The sequence below is a fragment of the Strigops habroptila genome, chromosome 10 (assembly GCF_004027225.2).
Source record: "Strigops habroptila isolate Jane chromosome 10, bStrHab1.2.pri, whole genome shotgun sequence".
Classification (NCBI taxonomy): domain Eukaryota; kingdom Metazoa; phylum Chordata; class Aves; order Psittaciformes; family Psittacidae; genus Strigops; species Strigops habroptila.
The window spans coordinates 13,385,606-13,412,145 of record NC_046359.1 but is presented as its reverse complement, the minus strand read 5'-3'; the positions used below and the strand labels follow the sequence as shown (position 1 = coordinate 13,412,145).

General features: G+C 42.9%; 1 protein-coding gene across 3 annotated transcripts; it reads left to right on the top strand.

The window, feature by feature from the left end:
• Nucleotides 1-93: 93 nt before the first annotated feature.
• On the top strand, nucleotides 94-25,333 carry CAPN9 (calpain 9). Of its 3 annotated transcripts, XR_003993548.1 has the most exons (22): nucleotides 94-179; nucleotides 259-484; nucleotides 5,212-5,281; nucleotides 5,740-5,858; nucleotides 6,455-6,588; nucleotides 7,189-7,357; nucleotides 8,176-8,259; nucleotides 8,499-8,584; nucleotides 10,148-10,225; nucleotides 13,166-13,326; nucleotides 14,032-14,189; nucleotides 14,849-15,057; nucleotides 15,687-15,723; nucleotides 17,017-17,097; nucleotides 17,566-17,623; nucleotides 18,191-18,255; nucleotides 20,642-20,710; nucleotides 22,112-22,190; nucleotides 22,869-22,985; nucleotides 23,202-23,376; nucleotides 24,019-24,077; nucleotides 24,891-24,919. XR_003993548.1 is itself a non-coding variant. In XM_030499887.1 (20 exons), the coding sequence occupies exons 1-20, from the start codon at nucleotides 272-274 to the stop codon at nucleotides 24,915-24,917; spliced, it is 2,073 nt and encodes a 690-aa protein (XP_030355747.1). In that variant the 5' UTR covers nucleotides 184-271; the 3' UTR covers nucleotides 24,918-25,333. The 3 variants fall into 3 exon arrangements, 2 of the variants coding, with proteins under 2 accessions (XP_030355747.1, XP_030355748.1); XM_030499887.1 differs by lacking the exons at nucleotides 94-179; nucleotides 23,202-23,376 and having other exon boundaries at nucleotides 184-484; nucleotides 24,891-25,333; XM_030499888.1 differs by lacking the exons at nucleotides 94-179; nucleotides 23,202-23,376; nucleotides 24,019-24,077 and having other exon boundaries at nucleotides 184-484; nucleotides 24,891-25,333.
• The last annotated feature ends 1,207 nt before the right edge of the window (nucleotides 25,334-26,540 follow it).

Below are 26,540 nucleotides of genomic sequence, written 5' to 3'. Positions count from 1 at the left end.
GGGGCCAGCCACTTTCCCTCCCTGTTTGTTTTCAGGGTGGTTGTCTCTGCTGCTGTTCAGAGCAGGAGGTTGGTCTTGTAGTGGGGTCGAGGAGGTGTGACGGAGGAGGGCTGGAGGACACTGCCGCCTCCCCACAGCACGCTCCTTTCCTCTCCCCTTTATTTCACAAGACGCTAGAGGTATTGTTGCTCCCTCTTCTTTTTCTGCCTTTTCCCCCAGCTCCTGCTAAGCCTCGGCTCCCCGGGATCTCTCTGGCAGGTGGGAGGGAGCCATGCCCTACCTGTACCGGGACTTGAAGCCAAGGTCGCCGGCACTGCCCAGGGCTGCGTGCGCTACCCACAGCTCGGGGAAGGCCTATGAGGAGCTGAAGCAGGAGTGCCTGCACAGGGGGGTCCTCTTTGAGGACCTCGACTTCCCTGCCTCCGACTCCTCTCTCTTCTTCAGTGAAAAGCCACCTATTCCCTTCATCTGGAAGAGGCCTGGGGTGAGTATAACATTGTGTTCTCGCCTTTCATCCTGCCAAAAGTCAGACTCTGCTGTGCTTTGGGATTGCACCAACCCATGGTGTGCTCAGGGACGTGAAGTGCAGGGAAGACACTTCCCACCTCAGGGGTAGTGATGCGCCATTGGGATGTCACCCACAAATTGCTCAAGCTGTAGGATGAGAGGGCTGGGAGGCTTCACACCATTTCTCAGATGTAGCTCGTTGTACAGTCACACTTTATGGATGTGTATTTATGTACATGCTTAACTGGTAATCAGCCTTCTCTCTTCCATGATTGCCAAACAGTTAAGATGAAAATAAGAGGACGTGCAAGGAATTAAGGGTAAAATACATTATGATGTTGTTCTAACTGTGTGAAAATCAAGTGTTGTTAATGTAGGAAATTCATAATGAAGGTTGAACTTAAAAAATCCAAACCATTTAACTTTTAGAGTATGAGACTCTTATACTTCCTCTCTTCCATCACGAAACACTGAGAGATTACAGATACATGCCATGAGCCATTCATCAGTAGCTGAGGGCTTGAAGAGTATCTCTTAATGCATCTTGCATAACAATCATTAATAACACAGTAAGAGCCTGAAGCTTCACTAGTCACATGCTCTCAGACCACAAACCCAACATCACTCCAGGTTCCTTCTCCCCACTTAACTCTGTAACTAATACCACAGAAAATTTGTGGCTACATTTCATTTCATTTCTTTGCTAATGACTGACATTTATTCTCTTTTTCTTCATAGTCTGAAAGCTTCTCCCTTAGTAGAAAACTTTCCTTTGGTGACACTGGGAGAAAAAGAACCAAGGGAGAAAAAGAACAAAATAAGCTTAAAGAGGATTTAAATTTTGGCTTAACTTAATTCACTATGACAGGCATTCAAATGGCTCTGATGATAGTTAACGTAGTGCCACTACAGAGCAGAATTAAAGCTATTCTCCTGGAAAAGTTTCAGCTATGAAAAATAGAAGATCCCTACATATGGCAAGCGCAGCCCCTGCAGGCACTGCTGCCTACCTTGCTTACCTGTGCCCCAAAAGCCATGTAGGCTGTGGGGCTGCTGCCCAGCACAGGATGGGACTGTGGGGCTGAGATGATTTTGGTGTGGTGACTTTGGAGTGCTGTGAGACATAAAAAATGCAAGTGCCTGCAACATTAAATCAGAAAGAATGCTTTTCCTTGGGCCAGCCATTAGATGGTGGTTTGTATTTTTTTCCATTTGGGGTTTCACAATTGCTAAACTTGTGACCAGGAGCAGCTGAGAGCTTGTGTATCCTTGTTTGTGGTACACAGGGACAGCGATCCGTCTGTTGTAGTTGTTGCAGTCTTCTTTGTGATCTTTGTACACTGAACTGGAAACATTTACAGAATGAGTAAGTTGCCTGAAACAGGATCTGACTTTACACTCCAATTCCCACATGCAGAAAGGTGAACTTCTGTGAGCTGCACAGCAAGAAATAAAGCTCAGGGGAGTCTGAGAGGATGTGTAAGGATCAGAGGATGTGGGGTTTAGTTATGCTCTTCTCTGGTTCCTCAGCATTTAAGCTAAGTCAGTTTCATCTCCATTATCCATCAGGAACAGCACCAACATAAAGGCACTGCAACACCATTTCAATGTAACACATTTTACTCTGCAAGTGGGATATAGGCCTGGAGCACGTGCCAGGTTAGCTGCCACAGCTCAGCTGGCAAGGCTGTGGTGCTGGAGGTAGTAAGAACAAGGGCACGGCTTCTGTGTAGGGTATCTGCATTCAAACTGCTTTTCACAGTGACTGGTTTTTACCACCTCTCCTAACAGTAGTTTACAATAGCTTGGATGAAGTGTAGCTCAATACATGCAGGTAATTGCAGGGTAATGTCAGTCTTCAGATTTACACTGTGCTAAAGTTTAATCTTTAGTAATGAGAGTAAAAAAGGCTTTCTTGTTATTTTGACATGCATATACCTGCATGTATACACGTTTGTACACAATGTGAACAAGACCCTCAGATAGCTCTAATCTGTAAATCTGCTGCAACCAGTGAGCTATACGGATCTCCACCAAATGAATATCTTTCTTTCTACATAAATCTGAAGTGTGCTAAGATTCAGAAAGCAATTTTCTTTAGCAATTCCTTTTCATTACAAATAAAACATTTGAAACTGTAACTTCTCAAAATTTTAGAATAATCCTAAGAACAGAAGATCCTTTTCACATTGTATTTTCCCCTTTTTCCTTTCCTTTCCTTTCCTTTCCTTTCCTTTCCTTTCCTTTCCTTTCCTTTCCTTTCCTTTCCTTTCCTTTCCTTTCCTTTCCTTTCCTTTCTTTTCCTTTCCTTTCCTTCTGAATTTATATCTAAATTCAACTGCCGGGATGAATTCAACAGTTCAGTGCCTGGGAACATTCAGACATATAAGTTGAAGAATGAAAAAAAACCCACAGAACAAAAAAAGGAACGACAAATGTTTTTTCTAATGCCAAATGAGTCTATGGTCTACAGGAGGAATTAAGAAGGAAATTCTCCTAATAAGAGCAGCCACTGGCAACTGGTGTGACAGGTAGTGTATGCTGGGACCAGGCAGAAAAATGTTATCACAAATGGAAATAAGGCCACCTAGATAGCCTCACCCTCAGCGTGTCTGAGGTCTCCATTTACCCTGTCTGCCAGTGTGAGACAAGTGGAGGGGATGCAATTCGTTTTCTTTTTGAGTCGAAAGAAACACAGCTTTGATGTAGCATCAGGAGAGTTATGGGTCAGTTTGTTTCACCTCTCTGATGACTGCATGTCCCCACATGTAGGTAATATCCTTGCACAGGCAAATCCATGAAATACTGTATGCTGTGTGTGAATGCAAGATCCACTTTTGGGTTTTGTCCTTTCATATGCTAAAGCCCTGATACATATAACTACACCATCCACTCTAAAAAACCCTTTAAAATTAATATTATTTTTGCAGTATACGCTAACAAACTGTAGAGTGTGGTTTTCTTTTGTGTAGGAGAGAACATGGCAAAAGCCCAGTCAAAATCCTTTCTATCCCTTTTTATTGATGTTTTTACTTTTTTTTTTTTGCTTTAAACATACGAGATATTGAAAATATTTTTCCATATGTCACAGTTGTAGATCTGTGTAATAAGCAATGAGCCATGAATCTAATGTTCATAGCCATGTCAGTGGAAACATTTTTATCTTGTCTCTCGCAAACACACGGAGTTTCCTGGTAACAGCTAAATACAGTTCTTGTCATGAGAGTTACGTTCCCCAGGAGCAATGGTGCTAAACCAAGGCATGTTATCGAAGATCAGTTACTTTATCAGCTGTTGTTATATTGATGTCTAAAGGCAATGAGCTGTGTTTTTTATTGTTCACATCCAGTCCCAACAGTACTGAGTGTATTTAACAAGCAGGTGGGCCAGGTAAGGAGGGGCTGCTGTTCGATTTCCCTTTAGTCCACGCACCGGTGACACAATGTGCTGTGGTACTTTCTCCCTGGGTCACTGGTGGCTGAGGCACAACCTGGCTACCACTTCCTCCCCAGCACAGGCAAACAAAACCATATGCAAACCAGCTTCCTCCTGAGTATTGCCTCTGCTGGGTGAACTTCACCGGAGCAGTGCTGGTTCACTGGGGAGCGTGTCCTAGCTCCAGCAATGGCCAGCAGCAGATGCTTCAGCATTAAGTGCAGGAAGCTGAACAGATCTATCAATATCCTGCCCTGACAGCCATACAAAATGCAGTGTTATGAACCAAAAGCAACCCAGTTTCCTTCTAGACAAATGCGGGGGTTAAATGACTGAATGTGTTCTTTTATTTTTGCCCCCTCTTTAATTTGTTTGGTTTTTTTTTGCAAGCTTCTGTCACTTTGGCAAAAGGGTCCACTTCATGCCATAGGGTCTGCAACAACATATCAGGGCAGACTGCTTAACTACCGGCATCTTAGTTAATATATGTATTGGTATCTAATAGTAATATGTTAGATACCCTCTCCTCCCATTTCTATTCAGTTCAATAAAATTCAATTTGCAGTTCATGGAAGAAAAAGAAAAGAGAAGGGAATTCCTGCCACATTTATTGGTTTAGCGCTCTAATTTTTCTCTCCAGCTGTGGTGATAGTAGTTGAACTAAAACAGTTGAATGCGTGAGAATTGTTTTCATGCCACCACGAGCACCAGTCTCTCTGAGCACACAAGGGTGGGTAGTGTTAGCTCTTCTGTGAAACAAACAAGGCTGGACTCTACCTTTGTTGTTTGCTTATTTGAGGAGGAAATGGCCTCATGGTTGTCAGACACTGTATGTTCCAGGTATCATATGCAGGTAAAGAAAAGGCTTAATAGTGCATTTTAAGGTAAATTGCCAATTTTTATTTTTCCAGTCGCTGTGGGAAAAAACCCACAAACAAAAAACTGCTAACCAGGGTTTTAATCTAACATTGAGATTCTGGACCAGGTTGTGCTATGATATTTTAACAATTGCCTCCAGATGAATAGAGAGCACCAGCCCTTCATTAGCAGCTGACTGATTAGAAAAAAGTGGATATAGTTGATTCTTTAATTGCTCCACACTGTAATTAATTAGCAAGGCTTCCCCACCTAGTTTTTTGTGGTGGCTACTCCACTGCAGGATAATATAGCCCACGTGGCACACACCATGCTGTGCACCTAGACTCAGAGTGATGGTGATATTTTCCTGGCATATTCTAAGCTGTTTCTGTGTCTTTCCCTCTCTCACAGGACATTGTCAAAGACCCCAAGTTTATCCTTGGAGGAGCCACAAGAACTGACATTTGCCAAGGGGATCTTGGTGAGTGATTCTCCCTGGGTGGATGCACTCATGCCTTCACCCCATGAGCAGCAGTAGTAATATCTTCACACACTGAGGGGATGTTGTCTTTCCTGAACTGGTGGGAGCAGTGAAGCTGGAGATGAACCATGCTCACCTTGCCTGCAGCCATCTCTTTGATAGCACCCTCCTGTCCATGCCAGTGGCCATCCTGGTGCAGTGGGATTCAAGATCAGGGAAGGATTTGCATGTGGGGATACTGTGAGCCCAAGGGAGCCTTTGTCTACCAGCACCTCCAGACTGCAGCAGTCTGCCCTAGTCAGACATGGATACGCTTCCTGGGAACACAGGGGCTGTATTTTGGATTTCAAGGGGGGTGGGAGTTAATGTCCATAACATCTGCTCTAGGCCCTAAACCACCTTTTTCTCCTCTTGAAGGGAAGAAAATGAGGGTTTTTTTCCCCTTTCTCAATTCACAGGGGACTGCTGGCTGTTAGCAGCCATAGCTTCTCTCACACTGAATGAAAAAACACTAGCAAGAGTGGTGCCACTGGATCAAAATTTTGGGCCAGATTATGCTGGAATATTTCACTTCCAGGTAAGATGAACACATCATGTAAGATGGCACAGCATGAACACATTTCTGTCACTATATTTCATGGTCTATTTTGCAGTCAGGTTGCCAGTTACTGCAGAGGAGAAATAGAAAAAACATGGATTGCTGAGCTTACGCTGTTCTTCATGTTTTGAGAAAAAACCTAGAGGGCTATGTCGGCCTCCCACAGGCATGCCACTTCTGCTCTGTGAAGAAATACATGGCTTTAGAAATCATGTCACATTACCCTGGGCTCACAAACTCCACTTAGAACGTAAGGAGTTGTACTGGGCTCTATAATATATGTGTGTCCTAAAGGTGTTTTGAATCATGTGGTGACCACTTGTGTAGCTACATAAGTAACATTATCCAGACAAGAAGCTACAGTACAGTTCTACACTTTTAGTCTTAGTCTTTTCTTAGATATGTTACCCTTCCTTCAGAACAGCCGTTCATGTTATAGTGGGAATGGATGACTTACATATGACTTCTAATCAAGCCTATGACTTACTTACAACTAGAAGCGCTGGGACACCGGAGTCCTGTGCTCAGGAAATGACGTGCTGGCAGCAAACTCATGCCCCATACTTTCTAAACAGTTTTGGCAGCACAACGAGTGGCTGGATGTCGTGATTGATGACAGATTACCCACCTTCAATGGCCGGTTGGTTTTCTTGCACTCAGCTGAACGCAACGAATTTTGGAGTGCCTTACTAGAGAAAGCCTATGCCAAGTAAGTGACACTGCAGATACATAATTCGCTATTTGTACATAGCACAATTTGCACATACATTATTCACAACACAGGTGAACAGCTTCTATCCAGTATTTTTTGGTGGCAGTGAAGGGATTTTTGCATTTGCTGTTGCCCTGAGCTAAAGATGTTATGCCTATCTCTTGCGAGCTGGTCCAGCTTCCAGCACATCATTAGATAAACCCCTAGCTGATAGCAAGAGTTGCATCAAAGCCTGAATCCTGACATTTCTGTCTCTGCTGAGACCTCAGTTGATGGTTCTGCCTTTCTAAATGATTTGGCAGGTAACAAGCCACTGACACACAGTGGTGTTCAGTCCTTGCCAACCTGACAACTGGCACTAAAGAAAGAAAAGCCCCAGGCTTTAGGGATATGGAGAAATGAACGAATTAAAAATGCAATTAGCAAGGAAAGCAGAATGATCCCAATACTCCTTCCATATATCCTGGGTACATTCTGGGATACTTCTTTTGACTTCAGTTCTGTTGCTGTAATTTTATGCCTGTGTGAGAAAGTTCTCAAACATGGGTTTCTTCAAAGTTTTGAAAGCGTGTCTCACGGTCAGCATGTGTTTTGCAGGCTGAACAGCAGCTACGAGGCTCTGAAAGGAGGCAGCACAATAGAAGCCATGGAGGATTTCACTGGGGGCGTAGGAGAAATGTATGAGGTTAAAAAGGCTCCTGACAATTTCTATGAAATCCTAGAGAAAGCTCTGAAAAGATGCTCAATGGTGGGCTGCTCCATTGATGTAAGTAAGAAATAGGGTTTGAATTTCTCTGTTTAGTTTTGTGGTTCCTGTGTTTAAAAGCCCCTAATTTTTAAAGACTGGTTAAATTAGTGACAAGTAGATGGATATGCACTTAACTTTGCAAATAATAGCTATGAACTGATTAGATATGTAGTATTAATGTAGTCCTTAGTACAGTTGTTTAAAAGACAAGGAGAAGATTTATCACTTTCAGCAGATGATGGCCACTGTATTTAAGGCAATAATGTCATGAGTATGAGCACTTGCTGAGAGTGAACTTTATTTCTTGACTTACTTGGTCACTTAGCATTAAAATTTGCTATAGCTTTTTGAGGACTTACTGGTTCCAGAGACTACAAAATCAGGGGTTTTTTCAGCCCTGAATTCTGGTGCATCAATGTCCTTTTACAAGAAATGAGACCATATCACACCTGATCTCAGTCTGAAAGCAGCTTTCCCCATCCCTTAGCTGACATAAACTACACTTGAATGGGAGTTAAGATTGAGATCTGGAAATGTAGATGATGTCAATACAAAATCACAGGGGCAGAGAAGGTATGTCAGCCTGGAACCACCTTATTTTCCCTCTGAGTGAGCAATACTTACAACAAAAAAAAAGTTCAAAAAATCTTTTCCTTTCCTCAAAGGCTCAAAGGGCACCATTGCACCATCACTCTGCATTGAGCAGACAGCCAAGTTGTCTGCTCACAGTACTGATTAGCCACTGAGCTCCCACCTGATGCTTGAAAGGGACCAGTTGGCACCACTTGCAATCTCGCTCTGAAGAGAGAGATTCACACCTTTTTTCCATATTTCAGACCAGCAGTGCTGCCGAGTCAGAAGCCAAAACTCCCTTTGGCCTTATAAAGGGTCATGCGTACTCTGTGACTGGCATTGATGAGGTATGTTCAGCAGCGCAAAGGAGAGACCTGGGGGAAAGATAAGGGAAGGCCCCTTGACCTCAGGTGGCAGGGGGAATTATCCTAGGGGTTTATCCAACTTCCCATCGACCTTTCTCTCCCACATCTCCTGTAGCAGCCTGCACCTTTTGCCCAGCAGCTTGCCCAGCCTCTGCACGCTGGGGAAGTCCTGCTCCCTAACTACTGATACTTGGTATTTTCTCTATTTCCTTCTTCCCCAGGTGAGCTATCGAGGCCGGCAAGTGCAGCTCATAAGGATAAGGAACCCCTGGGGACAGGTCGAGTGGAATGGCCCTTGGAGTGACAAGTGCGTGAGCTGTCCCGTACATGCTGGCCTCACAAGGGCCAAATCCCAGCTGCTGCTCCACAGCTGCCTTTCTGCAGCCCCAGCTATTCCACAGAAAATTGAATCAAGAGTTTGCACATGCATACCAGTGTCACTGCATACTAACATGTCACCCTCAGTATTTTCAGAGCTGCCCATTTATGGGGACACTGTCAAAGTCGTTTAGCCACCAAAATCTAGCATTAGCAAAACTTATTAATTAATATTGAATGATAGTATAAGTTAATTTTAATCATGAGATAAGTTAATTTTAAGACACTACTGATGGCAAAAATGATACATTTGGAGTGAATTTTTGTTTATTATTCACAAGGCTGTTGCTGTAGTACTTGTAACACAACATCCATACTTTGTCCTACTGCAGATGAGCTGGAAACTGATATTGTATTACCCTCTCTAAGTAACTTATGAGTTTCTAGTTCCATTTACTGCTCTGGGTTTCTGAACACATCAGGGATATGCAGGAACCTTAGATTATATATGACCATTCAGGTTTTTGTATTCACACAGCTGTAGAGGAGATGAGCCATAACCTGCCTGGCCCTTTAAAATTGCAGAGACACATAGTCATATGCAGGATTGCTTTGAATGACCCTGTCCTTAACATGAATCAGAAATTAATGAAATGTTTCCACATCAGCTGTGATCTTTGTTATCTTGAAAAAGAAAAATGTAGATAATTGGCATATATAATGAGTGATTAAATCTCAAAAAATGGAGAAGTTAAGATCAGGACAGGCATCTGGCAATTCACGCTGTTTATTGAAAAGGCTCTGCAAAGCCGAGCTCTGATTCTGCACTTGGTAGGTTTTCTGGAACTCAGGGTGCAGAGGGTCTCACAGGTCAATACAAGAATCTGTAATAACACTTAGCAGTGGTTGCTGGAATTAAAAACCTCAACACAAGGGTCCTGCTACTCCCTGTTTATTATGTCAGGGTGGAAATATGGTAGGGCATTTCCAGGTTTTCCAAAAAGCTTTATCAGGTTTTTGTCTGGTTTCGATCTTCTACAGCTGGAGTTGTAGGTGTGAATGAAAAGGAGGCAAATACTTTACCTGGAAACCCCAGTTACTCCAGCAAATCTCTCTGTATGGGGAAGGAGCCTATTCAGTTCCCAATTTTGAAGAAACATCTGGCCTTAAATTACTGACAAACATAAAGCAGGAGATGGGGCTACAGATGAAAAACAGATTTAAGGAGGGGTGTGACTTACAAAATCTTGATGTTTATCAATAGCCCTATTATACCCAAGCCTAGCACCTGACAGCAGTCCCAACTCTGAGTGCAGGCAATAACTCACACAGGACCATCCCACAGCAGCTTTGGAATCTTTGGTCCTGCTTCCAGCTACATTAGTTGGGTCTCTGCGACCATGAGTGACAGCAGGATTCGGGAAACCTCTTAAATGCATCTCTCTTTGTGTGAGCTGATCAAATGAAACGTGGAAGAACAGCCTGCTGCTGTGTCCAGCCAGTCGTTCTGAGCCACATACCCGTAGTAAAGCCTGGGTTTGTTTTCTTGCAGCTCTCCGGAGTGGCATTCTGTCAGCCCATCAGAGCAGAGACGCCTGTCTCAGGCAGCACGGGATGATGGAGAGTTCTGGTAAGCCACAGGGTTTTAAAGTGCATGGTTCTAGTCAGAAATCAAGGTGCAAGCAAGCAATAAGGAAAAGTCTCTGTGTGAGAGAATGCTCAGTTTCTGCCTAGAAGAGGGCAGGTAGAATACTCATTTGGTTTTCTGTGTGTTTCATGTGTGCCCATGTCTATTTTAATAACAAAAGGCATTTTAAAAGTCAGCTTACTTAATGGCATTAGCCTATTTCAAATACTGTGTGTCTCCCATGGATGTAACACCCTTTAAATCCTTCCCATGAATAAAGGCAGGATCTACAGAAGGGAGCATTGCATTGCACTCTATCACCTACAAAATGCCTTCAGGGTTGAAGCTAGTCAACACTGGAAGGGAAGGGAGTCCTGGGGAGCAATACTACTTGTTACAGAAAGTAAAAGAACACAAAGTTATGTGTGAAATGATGAAAAATTTGAAGAAAAGATGAAATAAAAAAAAAAAAGTGGTGAAAATTGCTTTAGAAGTGTGAATTGCTCCTCATGCCAAATTCACGATCTCAGACAGAGCAGATGGCTGACTTGCACATGATGCCCCCTCCCATATCAGCCATGCTGTGCACTTCTGACAATGTGTCTAATCACATTTTGTAGGGCCAAATGCTCATGTCTTTTACACAGAGGTAAATCTAGAGGGGTATGCAGAGGGCTATTCCAGATTTTTCATGCAAGTTAAACCAAAGTTCAACTTTAAGCCCGAAAAGTGATTTGAGATAGACAATGCAGCATGTTAAGTCACATGAAATGATTTATCCCCAGTTTTGATAGCTCTGGAGGGAAGAAGGTCCAGTGGTTGATTCATTACTTAAGTATTTTTACATAGGATATTTTGAGTTATTTTGCTATTGACATTGCAAATGAAATAGGGCATTTCCAGTTTTTCCAAAAAGCTTTTGTGTTTGCTTTGGGATTTTTTTTGTCTAGTTTTGACCTGTCTACAGCTGGAACTTATGGAGTGAAAGAAAAGGAGACAAAGACTTTACCTGGAACCCAAGTAACTCCAGCAAGTCCAAGCAGGGCATGATTTACGGCCTGGCTGGAGGTGCAAACATGCTAGTAGGCATCAAATGAGTAATGAAATACATTAAAAAGTCTGTCCAACAGAGCTAAGCTGATAGTTAAGTAAGTCCCCTGGGAAGGTCAATAAAAATTAATGAGGCTGAGCATACCCACGCAAATGTTGACCTTCCTCATCCAGCATCTCAGTCATTCACAGCAGAAATAAAAGCCCTTGGGACAGAAATATCCACTGAAGGGGTTAAGTGCACAAAAATTATATACAGAAGATAAGAAATGCTTCCAAAACCAGTAAGGCAAGTTTGATAGCAGCTTAACCCTCCACCCAGTCCATCAGGCTTATTTTTCCTAATGCCTTTTGACTTCTGTGTATTTCTCTAAGGAGTGTTTGCCTCTTTGCCCCCTGTAAGCCACACCTTGATAGTTTCCCCATTAGGCTTCACATACAGACTTTGTGTGAGCAATAATGTGATGTATCCCTGAAGACATTAAAATGGCCAGATGAGCTACACAGAGGGCTAGCTGGGTCCTATCAGCTACTGCTGCAGATAAAAATGCAGTCCTGGAGAGCTTTTGCTCTCCTGCTACTCCATTTTGTTGTTAGGCATTGGCCACTGGAGGAAAAGGATAGTTGTAGAAATTTGTGTTAGGGAAGAGATCAGTTTCTGTACATTATTTCATGGTCCATGTAAGGAGGAGGCAGAGGACACATCTGGAGGCTAAATTGCCCTCAGAAAGGCCTAACACCTCTGCTTTTTTAGAGAGGGAAGTTCAGCTTACCAAGGCTACTTTCAGTCTTAGACCATCAGTGGGCCTCCTATCCTTGCGTGCCCACTGTGCAAGCTGCTGTCTCTTCGCTTTCCTGTTACGTTCCTTTTGCCCAGGGATGCACACCATGCCCAGTGATGCCTGGCTCTGGCTGCCCCTTCTCTTGGCTGTTTGCTCAGTCCTGAACACAAGGCTTCTTGTCCAGCAGGACTGTTAGTATCTTATTGACCTTTTACTTGGTATATAAAATCACATGGTTTATCTGCTTCTCGGCATGCTGAGCAGGCTGGTTTCAACCAGCCCAGCCTAGCAGCTCAGAAACATCTATATTGTGCCATTTGCTTCCTCCTTCCCATGGCCATGTATAGGTGTCCACATTGGGTATAAAATATATGTAATGCAACCTATGTGATACAGCAGCAGGCAGCAGTGTTTCTATACCACCTTAAAGGGCAGGTAGGAGCCACTACGCAAGTCCAAACACCCTTTTTGGCTATTGTGTTTGGTGTATGTTTTTGCTAGAACAAGGTCCTAGGCACTCATGAAGGATGGGAGGGTGAGCATCTTGAGACTAGGCACCTTAGCAGAGGCCCAAATGTGACTTTAACTGAAGTGCAGACAGGCTAATCAGACCATGGCTTGGCTAATCCATCACCATGTGTCCCCTGTGGTGCTGTCATGTGGCTGGCATTGGCTGCTTTGTAGGCAGACTTAGCTCCTGCACAGATATCTGCCATACTTTGGTAGGCTTTTTGGCAATACAGATGCAGCTATTAAGGCCAGGATGGCGTTGGTAAAATAACTCCACCATAGGTTTTGTGCCAGTGTCACTTCTTTTCATCTTATGCTCAACTGTAACTGAATAAAATCAATAGAGTTACAGTATAAAAAGAAAGCTATAAGAGATGTCAGAATGAGACCCAGACAGTAAGGTTGCTTGTGGTTTACCCCACAGTGAGTGGGAGCTAGTTTCTCCCATGGTGTACATCAGCATACGTCCACAGCCACTGAAAATATTCAGATCCACATGAGCTGGTGATCTGGCTTTGGGACTCAGGGAAGTAAGTAATTCTGCTGGGCATCCTTCACTGAAGTGAATGACTGCCTGTTCCTTCCCATGTCTTTTGCTCAGGATGAAATTTGAAGACTTCAAAGTGCATTTTGATAAAGTCGAGATCTGCAACCTGACTCCAGATGCCCTGGACGACAGCGCTGTCCACAAGTGGGAGGTGACCATCCACCAGGGTAGCTGGGTCCGGGGATCCACCGCAGGAGGATGTAGAAATTTTCTAGGTGAATAGATACTGCTTTGAAAATGAGAAGCGTTGAAGTCTTTACCCACTCTCAGCCACCTCTCCTGTTACCCCATAGTCAGAATTGTGCGTGCAGGCCAGGCCAGCTGGTGCTCAGCTAGCAGGAACCAGCCAAAAGGACAAATGTTCATATGGGCCCACTTGAGAGTTTGCAGTAAAAGAGCTGCTTTCTTTGCTCTCAAGTTCGTTGGATCTGATTTGCCTCTCACTTACATTTGCATGAGCAGGACTAGCTCCAAATAAGTCCCTTAAATTGCAGCAGTAAGTGTAAAATGAGAAAAAAATCCAGCTCAGCCAGCATGCTTACGTGGCTCTGAAGGGGCATCATGGACCTGAACTGTGTTACTCCAGATTGCCACCAGCACTATTGGATCATTGTAGCGCTGTACTTTTAACAAAATCCCATCTGACAACTTTATTTAAACCAAGGCAACTTAATAAAATATCAGGCTTAAAATCTTTTCTACACCCAGTTCCATAAAGGACTTTAAGATTTGGCTTATTTTCTGCAGAGCTTAGTGGAAAGAAGCATGACAGTGAATGGAAAAACTAAATTTGAGCAAAACCTCAGCTTAATCGTCCTTTTTGTCTCTCCCCCCCCCCCTTTTTTTTTTCCTTTGAGTAGTAGTAGTGGTGATATTATTATTCTGAGGCAAGAAACTCTCTGGTGTTCTTTACATTGCAGAGACTTTCTGGACAAATCCACAAATCAAGCTACATTTGACAGAAAAAGATGATGGAGAAGATGAGTGTACATTCATAGCAGCGCTGATGCAAAAGGATCGCCGTAAACTCAAGAAGCTTGGCGCTGAAATGCTAACCATCGGCTACTCTATTTATGAGGTACTTTATTGCTTCTAAAGCGCAGTAGCTGCACTACCAGTATTAGCATCTTTCTCTGGGTTTGTACCCCTGCCAGCCATTATGTATTTTTAGGGTCCTTGCTCATGAAATAATCTTTTCAGTTACACCAAGCCTCACAGAGAATTTTTACATGGTTGGGATGATGACCTCTCAGAGAAGGATTTAGGAGTCCCTACGGGGCTGTGGGTTCCCAGGGTAGACTCCTTGGCCCCATGATTCTGTCATCCCCTGCCTGGCTCTTAGAGAGGGGATCTTGCTTCTTATGAGCCTCTTGGGGTGGGTCACACACAGGGGTGCCTGCACCTGAGTGAGGTTGGGATTGGCAAATCTGTTGTCACTGCTCCTTGACACCCTGCCTGGGATTGTAATATTTAATGGCAGGGAATATTTCAGCAGGAAGACAATGTACGAGAATCCTCTTAGACTTCCTTCTGGGTGGGAAAGGACCACCAGTAGTGAGTCCTTGCCATAGGGTGGGAGCTGGGTTGCTGCAAGCACCTGGGTGAAGGGATAAGTGTCAGGGTCACAACCGGGTGAGAGGCTTGTGCCAGGCAGTTTGGCTGTGTGACTGGGAAAGGGGCAAGGATGGCCCCTGCACACACCGGGTAGTGCAGCACTGCCTTTGTTTGCCCTTTTAGAGCCCCGGCAGAGATGGACATTTGGGCAAAGACTTCTTCAGGTACCACCCCTCCAAGGCCAGGAGCAAAACCTACATCAATTTAAGGGAAGTGTTTAACAGATTCAAGCTGCCGCCAGGCGATTACATTCTTGTTCCAACCACGTTTGAGCCACACCAGGAGGCAGATTTCTGCCTGAGGATTTTCTCTGAGAAGAAGGCCATCACTGAGTAAGTCAGAAGTGAGCCATGGGCCCTCTGGTGTTTGCCTGCGTGTCAGGCTGGTTGCTACTGGGGAGGGTCTGGCTGCTGGGCACCTAGCCTTAGAGCAGAGCCCTGGCATGGAAAGCTGCTGCCCATTTTTGCTAAACATACATAACTTTATTTTTGGAGAGGAGTTTAGTAGGTGGTGAAATAGAGCTGGCCACGGTGAACCTGCTAGAAGCTTGACAAGTAAGAGTTGCTAGCTAATTGATACTCTTCAGGAATCTGTGAATGCAGCAGTGTTTGTTTCCTGCTTGTTTCCTCCCCAAGTTTGTCCAAATGACAATTTTATACTAAAAAAAGGATACTGAGGAAAAAGTGTGTACACAATGAATAAAGAATGAGATGAATTCTTTAGCAGACAACATGCACAGATGTGCCCTCCCTGAGTCCTGCTTCAAGTCTGGTTTTAAGGGCTTACACCAAAATTTAAACAGTGCAAAATTGTGATTGTCTGATGACTTTTATCTAAACTTAACCTGTTCAATAAAAAATACAGTTTTATCATTCACCTCTGGAAAACTTAATAAGCAAGATTAGACCCCAAGCAGATGTTGAATATCTTCAGATACTGAATAAGGTTTTGTTTTCTCCAGGGATCTAGATCAGAACGTTGCCATTGATCTCCCTGAGGTAAGACTACAGAGTTAAAATAGCAAGAGAATAGCTCAGCAGAAGCCAGCACACACTGCTTTTACTGTCTTTGGCTAAAACACATTCATTTCACAGGAATGTTACACAACTGCCAGCTTTGTGTATGTGACTGAAACAGCCAGTTCTGCTGAATATGGTAAAAGAGCTGTAACAATCAAAATCATAATCATTGTGCTTCTGCATCCACTCGAAGGCAGTCAGCATCAGCTGGCGCCAGAGGCGGGTATCAGTCACCACGGGTGTGCTGAAAGTACACCTGTTAGCACCAGGGAGGAACACGGCCATTCACATCTTTTAAAATTTTATTTATAATGAAAAAAATAAGAGGCAAGAGAATGCCAATACATACAAATTTTGCATACAAATGACTTAATTTTACTTATCAATATCCGCAGGGCTTGGGAGGCAATGCTAGGCATATGCGTGTGCCTACTGAAATGATTAAGCTCTTCTTGTTTCTGAATGGCCTGGTCTGCCTGCTGAGCACTAATTGCAGCTGAGTCTGAGTCAGCTCCTGTTTAAGTGTATCCCTGTAAATAAGCCATTAATTGTGGTGTGCCTTCCCTTGGAAACAAGCTAAGCCAAGATCTCGTGTGTCCTCTGGGGACTAACAAGTACGTCTCTTTTTGTGGGTTCTCAAGGCCATGTTCAGTAGCAAAGTAAATCTGTTCACCTGTCCCAGTATCATTAAGGGACTGCATCCAAACTTGAGCAGAAAGAAGTGAGGAACATCCCTGCCTATGGCAGGGGGGTTGAAACTAGATGATTTTAAGGTCCTTCCCAACCCTAACCATTCTATGATTCTAAAATATATACAGTCAAAAAAAAACTGTAGTGGCCAAGCAGTGTCAGCATGGCTGCTCTGGTGACAGTACACTAAATAGCAGCCATGTTGTATCTTCTGTGAGAAGAGAAAACAAAGCCCAACTCTTTGCTTCCTATGCTGTGCTGTTGCCTTCTCTTTCCCCAATTTTTTGGCCCAAGAACTCCTCCCTGTTCACATGGTCACCCCAGCTGTAGCAGTGTTTCCATACTATTCCATCTCTCTGCTCATCAATGTAGACTGAAGCCTGGTCTCTACGCCTCTGAGACTGCACTGAGGCACTCAGCTGGCAGCCAGCTGAAAGTGCTTCCAGGCTCAGGATGGTGCCGAGTAATGTGCAAAGTGCAGCCACCTCTGGCTGGTGCTCTCAAGAAGGGCAAGAGGTCCTTGGATAATACTGCTGTCGTGGTTTATAATTCTTCTAATGACTTCTGTGGTTGATGTTGCAGCCCCTAAACCCAACCCCAAGACCACAAGAAACTGAAGAAGAAAAGCTTTTCAAGGCACTGTTTGAGCAGATTTCAGGAAAGGTGAGTGCAAAACCCTTGTGGGTCATAACGAAATGTGGAAAGAGGTGAGACACTTCTGCAGGCCAGGTGAAACGTTTTCCGGGAATACGCTTAGTTGTAGTGTGGTATTTGGGCACCAGATGTCACCATGCCTTATGTCTAGTTGGAGAAAGGTGCAGTCCCTGGTGAGCAAGCAGGAGGACCAAAGGGAACTCAAGGTCTGAGGGAGCTTGTCTGGTTCAGTGTCCAGCTGCAGTTTACTTTCCCTGAATCAATGGTTCCTGCTGGAGATCTCCTTCAGACAGCCTTATGCACAGCAGCCCTTTAGTTTTTAACCTTTTCTGGGTTTTGTATAGTCTCTTTTCCTGAGTTGTAATGAAGTACAGATGGGTGATGCTTGTGCTTTTAGAGAGTTTTGATATGTTTGATTACAGCAATATTCAAGTTACAGATGCTGTACTTTTTTTTCTTTGTTTTATTTTACTGTAGGACATGGAGATATCTGCAGAAGAACTTGAATATGTTCTGAATGCTGTATTAAAAAGAAGTAAGTGCTGATATCCTCTGACGTAAGGGGTGTAAAGAACTTTATAAAAGCTGCCATTAAATGCACTTACAGACAGCTTGTGTTATGACTCCTGCCTGGCGTCCTCTAGCCAGCTGTGCAGAGCCAGGAAAACATCTGGTCTGTGATCTAAATACGAGCTTGCCCTGCCTCCAGCATGATCCATGTCAGCTCAGTGAGGCCAGCTCTTCACTGCACTACTGCTCTGCTGTGGAGAGACAGGCACTGGGCTGGGACTTGTAAGATTTGGGCATAGTTCATGACCCTGCTACAGGCCCTTCGTACAATGGAAAACCTGTGGCTCTCAGAACCTCACCTCCTGATTTACCAAACAAGGACAGTATTTCCTGTCATGTCTTCAATAAATATCTATCTCTTCTGTCTGGACTTCTCTATAGTGAGGGTTGTCTTCATCTTGCAGTGCACAGGTCCTCCCACAATGAGGACTAAGAGCCAGCTATGCCCACTTATGAAATCCTATTTTCTACTTTCATTTTATAAAAGGCAGATTTGCCCAATGTCTTCTTTCTTATTATTGTGCTTTTTCAGCAAAGAACATCAAATTCAAGAACTTAAGTCTCATTTCATGCCGAAATATCATTTCTCTTATGGATGTATCCTTTTGAATAAGTGCTTGTGAGGCTAAATGAATACAGAATATAATTGTCCATAGGATTATCTGTCATGGATATCAGAGACGGATGTGGTAATGTCGTGGCAGAACACTACCCAAAGAAAAAAAATTATATGCAAGTTGTATACTGATTTTCTATTATAGAAATTTAGACTTAGGAGCTTCAAGACAGACCATTTTCTACTGCAGACTTAGACGCACAAACTTTAATGTTGAGCACTTTTAAAAGTAATTCTCAAATTACTTCCATATAGACCAGTGCATTTTTCAAGCAGTGGTTTATTTGAAAAAGGCCTAGAAGAGATAACTCAAGAAAAGTCTGTTGTCTGGAGGGTTAAGTTTACCAGACAGACTTGTGCCTACAAGTTATGGGTCAGAAATTAAGGATCAGCAGAGTGCTGAAAATTACTGATATCAAAGCTGTGGGGTTTTTTGACAGCCAGATTAAAAGCTGGAAAATCTGGTCTTTCAGCTAGATCCTGGAACTCCAGGAAGCAGACATGTGGGCGAGAGTTGTCTGTCCAAATTTAGGCATTTGTGGTGTAGGTGTCTACATCTAAGCTAACTTTATAGACTTCCTTTATAGATAGTGAAAAAGATGGTTTAATTATGCTTGTTCTGGATGCGTATGACTGTGAGGGATGCTAAATAACTGCTCAGACATTAGGTGAGATGAATCATAGGCCTGGTACTTCCCCACCAGCTTCATCCTTTGCAATCTTCTGGTGCCTGTAGAGTTTGCTTAGCATGGCTTCTCCTCAGGTAGGCCTGTATTTCACAGCATGCTTTCCTGATAGACAATTTTGTTACATGTGAGAGAGAAGAGATACTGTTCTAACAAGGCAAGTATCTAACATTTGGTTTATGTCTTGCTTGTTCAGCTGAGAATTTCTTATCTTTTGCTTTTTTTGCTCCAGTCCATGACAGAGGTAACATCCTTTCAAACACTAGAACAGAAAACCAAAACAGACAAAACTTTGTCCTGTCAAAGCAACATCCATAATGTTAAAATTTAGTGCAGATCAGTCACCATGCAGACGCAGTGAGAAACAGGGCACCAGTCCTGAATTTCCTCCCTTAAAAACCAGGCTTCAGTAAGGAGCTGGTCCATGTTCACATCCCATCCTTACATGGTATTGGGGCAGAGCCAGGATCTGCACTTGACACAGGAGCATGGCGGCATTCCTAGGTTTACTATTTAGGATATAACTAAATAGTTTCCATGATTTGCAATGCTTCCAAGCAAATCTCTGCATAGTTTTGAATAAATGGGGAAACATCTCTTCCTCTGCTTTAGCAGTACAAGTAACACAGACACAACCATCACACTCCGGACATGGTATTTGGAGCACAATAGAGGAACAAAATTAAATTAATGCAAACCCAGGTGAACACTGGCAGAGTCCCCTCCCAATGCCCCCAAATTCCCTGGCTACAGTCACCATGCAGTGGCACAAAGTGAGGGCAAAGTTCTACATGACCTCAGGAAGAAGAACCTGGCTGGGTAAATTGATAATGACTTTTTGCAGGAGTGGTAATATCCTTGGGATCTGAGCACCCTCAATAATGTCACCACTGTAGGTGCTAAAATAATGACAGGCATTAACTAGACCCTACTTGGCACGTTTTCACCTTTACGAATGCTCACTGAGCTAGTGTCCGTCTAAACAAGGGCTTTGTCCTGGCAAGTAAGATGGAAAGGGGAAGGGCAATAGGCCCATTCCTTATTTAGCATTTCAGAGCAAGTGCTCTATCCTGCAAGCCAGCTGTGTTTGGGCAACACATCAGTAACTCAGTGAAATAAGCATTTAAAGACCCTCACATTTCAGGCAGAGGGAAGGCCAGGCAGATCTAACCACTGCCTCTTAGAAATGCTATACAGACATTTTTCAGACCACAAGGCCTGGATTTTGCCAGCCTCACCCCACAACGCCCACTGATTTTTGGTTGAGCCATTGCAATAGAGCCTGATCTCTAGGTAAAAATACTGAATAGCGCATTGGTTGACTAACTCCTTCGAGTACAGTAGCAAATTGTTTTAATCAGGTAATTTAATTCTCTGAATCATTTATATCCCATTTACATCCAAAGCTGTTCCTGGCTCAGAACAATCTGTCTTTCTTTCTTCTGTGGAGCCTGCATTGCTCAGCTGTGTTTTTATATCACATAATGTTCCCCAAGTATCACAGCCACACCCATGACTGTAACTGCTCAAGCTGCACCTCATGAGAAATCCTGATATGGGTTTCAGTGGCACCATAGGCATTCCAGGCAACTTCACATTTTCTGCTTAAAGGAACAGCGCTGATAAATTCAGACTTCGGACCTTCAGGTAAAAAATCCCTTTCCTTAATTCAGGTTACCAGACTAATGGCAACAGGAAACTGGAATTGAATGAGTTCAAAGTTTTCTGGGAAAAAATGAAGAAATGGATAGTAGGTGACATTACTCATTGTATTTGTTTCTCTGTTTCATTAGCTATTTCCTGCATAGTTTATTATGTATGCGCAGACAAAAGCGGAGACAGGAGTGTTTACAAGCCACGGATTTTAACTCAAAACAAATGTTTTAAAAGTATGGGGGTTTGTTTTGGATAGTCAAAGACATTCTTAGCTTTCCATGATGCTAAAACATAATGGTTTTCTGGAAATAACAGAGATTTTTGTAAGCAAATCAACTATGTTTGGGATAAAGAATGCAAAGGACACTAATAAGCAAGCCAATCAAAATTAAACTTAAGGAGTTTCCATTACTGCTGTTGTACAGAAGTAGAAAGTGATGATTCATAACCAGTAGGAAACAATCATTTCCTATGTCGCTGCATTTCCTTTATTGATCTCTCAGGAGTCGAGTGTACCGAAGCCTGGGAAAGTGTTAATTCTAAGTGTAAACACATTTCCCTGCCACTGTATATGGCAGTAAGAATAAGCAGGCTTGCAGAATCAGGCCACAGACTGAATATTCAAATAAAGACGACATAATTGTTTCCTCATGGTCATTAATAGTTTCTTCTGAATTCATGCTTCACCCGAGCATTCAAAATATGCAGTTCTCTGCTTCTTGTCTAGCCCATCAAAAATGGCAAACGCTTTTTTTGGGTACTGATGCCACATTTCTTTTCACAAAGCATGCACTGTTTTTTAACAAGGGGGTTTGAGAAATCGTTGTATTCTTGTATCTTGATCTGCATGTATGTTTGCTGGATAAATTTAAGACGAATGTGATGACAGCTCTAAATATATTCCAAGGGGTAGTTCAGTTTGTCATCTCATTAAAAAGATGGAATTTAACTCTAGTTTAATAATTATTTGATATTTAGGTCTGAATTCAAACTGTTTGTACCAGTTCTCTTGGTTGTACCATGAATGTGGCTGCTTGGATCTCTTATACCTAGAAGCAAATGGGCAAGTTACAATCTTAACTTCATGTTAAACAATTTGACTCTAGCCTTCAGAATTATAGAGAAAAACATAAAAAGAGATTCAGAGAATGCATCAATTCAGAGTTAAAAGATGAAGAGCAATACAACCTTCCCAGATAAAATCACTTTTTAAAAAATCATGGAGTTTTTTTACAAAGAGCAACTCACTATTTTTGAATACTTGGGTTTGGCAGTACTTGTTGAAGTTTCACAACAACCTATTCATATGACAAAGAGAACTGAGACCTAGATTTGTTCCTCCGTTACAAAATCAGACTTGATCTGGGCCAAAGTCTTGTCAGCCCTCTTAAATGCTTAAGCTATACAGTTAGCGATAAACACCTTGCCTTTCTGTGCTGTATCTGTGCTGAGTTTCATATGCATATGAATTTGCCATGTTCTTCTTTCATAACAGAATATCTTTCTTCAATTTGACTTTGATAAATCTGGGTCCATGTCCTCCTATGAGCTTCGCAGTGCGCTTAAAGCTGCAGGTAAGGAAAGCACTGCATTTTATCTGGGAAACCTGTCAGGCATATTGGCTGTGGATGAAGAGGGCTGAAATCAATTATGCAGGCCAGGCGCCCCTGAACAGAGTGGAGCTTTAAACCTCAGAGAGGACCTGGGCACCTAGAGAAGATATCAAGTAGACAAATTTTGCCCCAGGAATCCCCAGTCCTGCAGGGCAGTCAGTGATAGCAGTCTTTAAATTTTTCTTGAGCTCTGTTGAACTCAACAGGGCTGAACATGTTCAGGGTTAGAGCCTGAAACAAACCGCTTCAGAGTCCATCTATATTCAAGGGCTGAAGGAACAGTGAGTAAGCTGTTTGTTATGAAGAGCAGTCAGTGCATTTGTATTTCACCACAAATTATTTCTATTAAAGCACCTAGTTTTTCAGAAATCCCTCTAAATTTCAGGGAGACAGAATGGTCCCTCATACATCAAAACTCATGTGGACTAGAAACTGCAGTGACTGCAAAATTTCTTGTTCAGAGTTTGTTATTCATTGCAAGCTTAAAGAATTTTGTGGTCAGATCATTTTCAGGATGGCTGTGTGCCACCAACTATCCTGCTATTAACTGATTTTCAAGATTAGTTAGTAGAGATCTGCAGATTCCTCCCTGGCCTATGAGGTTCCTCACTTTTCCTTTGTGCGTGTGTCTTTGGGAAGGTTACCAACTCAGCAACTACCTGCTGCAACTGATTGTCCTCCGATACTCTGACGAACAGTTCCAGATTGACTTTGATGATTTCCTGAACTGCTTAGTTCGCTTAGAGAATGCAAGTCGTGAGTATCTTCTTCCTCTGGAATTTCTTCCCCCTTTTAAAAAACCTCTAATGTTCCTCTTTTGGCTGTTGTTGAGCATATTGCACAATATCTGAGATCAATTGTGTACACGGCTAACAGAAAGGAGCTGTGCTTAGCGTTTGCTTTTAGGATGGCTTTTCTCCTGTAAAGTGAAAAATGTTCTGTTGCTAATGGAAAATTTCCCTATGTGAATAGAGCCTGCTTCACAGACTCTGCAGCAACATAGAAGGCATGTGAAGAATGCTGGCAAAGTCCATGTTATAGCCTTTCTTGTGGCTCACCCAGGAGCTTAATTTGGGATCACAGAAGTTCAAGGTTCAAATATTGCTTGTGCCTCATGCAAAGAGATAATTGGCATGCACTTGGGCAGGTATCTCCTGTACATTTTACATAATTTGTCCACTTTTGGCTGAAGATATGGTTCCTTGTACACTGAGCACCATACATTCCCAGTTCATTTGTGCACAGGGTCACTCTGATTCCAGCAGTAGTAGAGATAGATTAAATGGCTGGATAAACACCGAAGTGATCATTAGTGTGACTCCAAATTCCAGTCAAATGCAACTCTCTCTCTCTCAGAAGCAAAATCAACTTTCTTGACTGGCTTTTATTGTTTTGTTCTTCTCTTTACTTTCTGTTTTGATCTGTGGCAACAGAAGTATTAAGCTACTGAGAGAGAAAAGTTTAATAAGATATAGAAAGAAATGCAAATTGCTTGGCTTCATTTTTGAAGTATCACCCAAATGTGATGGTTTGGCATTCAGGACGCCCTCTTTCAGTCAAGTCCTGAAGTGAGATGTGCACGAAGGCCTTACGTCAACAAGACATTTCCTCTTGCAAGGACTTTGTTTTGTCACAGCAGCTACCACCACCAAGCAATCCTAAGTGATCTGCCTTTGCGCCAGGCCCTCCCTCTCCTTGGCACGGCCACCCGTCGTTGTGGGATGGGGAGCTCATGTATGAATATGAATGAGGTGTATTTGTAGCACTGGTGTCCTGTTTTTCATTTTAGGAGTATTCCAAGCACTGAGTGTGAAAAACAAGGAGTATATTAACCTGAATATAGGCGAGGTATGAGCGCAGCTTCATAAACACTGACAAAATGATGGGGCTTCTCTAGAGCTTTGTCCTCTTGTAAGAATCAGAGCATTTCTGCATGGCGCTTCAGGTGACATCTGTGTCCATGAGAGTGGAGAGGGCATCTACCATAGGTTTCAGCAGGGCTGGAATTTTACAGCACGCACACTGATTACATCTCCTATGTGCTATTGCCTTCCTTCCTTGCTCTGTGGCATATTGACAGCTCATCCCCCTTTCAACATTCCCTGCTTTTTCCTTCCTCAGGTGCCAGCTGTCAAAGGGGGAAAGGGGAAGCTGCAGATGGGGATGGCAGGTCTTTCACTCTCCTCAAATGCCCAAGGAGTACAGATGAGCCTTGCTTGTGCATGTCCATCATCTGCTTCTCATGCTGTTCAGAACAGGCTTCTTGTTTTCCTGTGCTCTCTTTGTCTCCCTGTTGTATATGTGGGTTGTCTCTCACTTAACACTAACTCAAAGCTTCCTGGGGCCAGGCACAATGAATTCCCTGACAAAACAAACATGAAAGCCCATGCAGACTGCTGGGATGCAAACAAACCCACTGCCATTATCAGTGTCTAGTGCTTGGAGAGCTCTGCCTCCTTCCCTCCAAACACAGAAGTAAATGCTGGCTGAAGTTTGTCCTTAGTGACAGGACATAAAAGCCTAGTAGCGAAGGTACTCTGCACTGGGTCAATTCAGAGCAAGGCACTGCTTTTGAACATCTCTTTCATTTGGGGAAAGGAAGGGGGAAGGAGAAGGGCCTGAAATCATTTATTGTAATGTTGGTCTTTCTTCCAATATTAGTTTATCAACCTGGCAATGAACATCTGAAGAAGTTTGACTTGGATGCTGGAAGTTTCTTGTGACATTGCTGCTGAGACTTCTGTCCCAAACAGCTGAGGTCCCCTTTGCATGCAAACTTCACCAGGAGATTTCATGCAGAGGAACATGCATGCTGCCCACCTTTTCTGGTCCTCAGCACTCTTGAGGAGTTCAACAGTCAGATCATATTTTGGTTTTCGTAAAGCCTGATACTGGATTTGTTACTGTGAGAGGCATTTGGATGGGGCACACATTCCTCTCAAACAGCCTGAAACTGATATCCCTGAGTAACCACAGGTTTTTATGAAATAGGATTGTATTTAGTTTCAGCACAGCACAGACTATAGTGATTGAAAGTCTTTATTGCTGCTTGGCTACAGATTACTGTAAGGTGCTTTTGAAAATACAAGGTTGCATAAAACTTCGTTCTGTTTGGACGTTTGTTCTTATTTCCAGGCATGCTGTGTAGCTACATGTTACAGCCACCTGAATTGCAGTCTGGTGGACTGCAAACAAAGGAAGGCCACGGAATGTCTGCATTAAATTCAGCCTTGAATATTTATGACAGAGATCCCTGGTGCAGGCTTCCTCAGAAGGATGCTTAAGCTAAGGTTTGACATTCATCACAGATTTAATTTAGGGAAAAATGGTTGCATTTCTATTAGTCCTTCCTCTGTTACCAGCAAAGTTCCTCTGTTACACACCGGACCGTGTCCCACAAGCCAGTTTCAGCAGAGTTGCACACAGCTTGCTTTCATCTTCACAGAAACATGTGGCCCTGAAACAGTGAGCTCTTGTGTGGGGCCATTTTCCTCCAGGCAGTCCAAGATTGTGTCCCACAACAACCATGCTCCAGAAGAGCAACTGTAATAATTTTAGATGAATTAAATGTACCCATTGGTAAGGCCCTGGTCTCTGCAGCTATTGCTATTGCTGTTTTGCATTGCTATTTTGCATCTGTGACTTACATAGTATGATTCATGTAATGTGGGTAGCCAGTGCTGACTTAAAAAACAACATTAATAGAAGCCAGGGACTTAAGAGGTCTTCATAGGATTTGTTTCTATGATTATCTTCATAACATATGTCTATTTTATAATGAATCAACTGTCTGGATTTGTTTTCTAAAACCTTTCTTGCAGTGACAGACATGGCCCTAGAATAACCTTGCATTCCCTACTGTCCAGAATCACTGAGACAGCCAGGGGTTTGTTTTCTCTAGATTTAGACCTAATGAACAATTCTGGAAGGAAGATCAAGCTGCAGTAAAGGGGAAGTTCAAACAATGAAAAAACATAGGGATCATGATGTTTAAAATAACCACTTTCTTTTTTTCTAACAATTATAATCTTGTAACTACGCAGAAAATGCTCTGGAGCTGGCTGGAAGCTGAGCAAAAGCTAATGGTTCCAGTATTTGATTAACTGAGGTACTCAGCCCCATGAGGTATATTGATTTTCAGATGTGCTGATTGTATGCCCTTTTGACAGCACTGGAGGCAGCTGTCTAAATTTGTGAAAGTTTGGATTAAAATCTAGACTGTTCTGCAAACATTCAGCCACATATTTGAAACAAAAAATCATAGATCCTTAATTGGTTCATTGTGCAAGCTTAGACATGGATACAAATTTG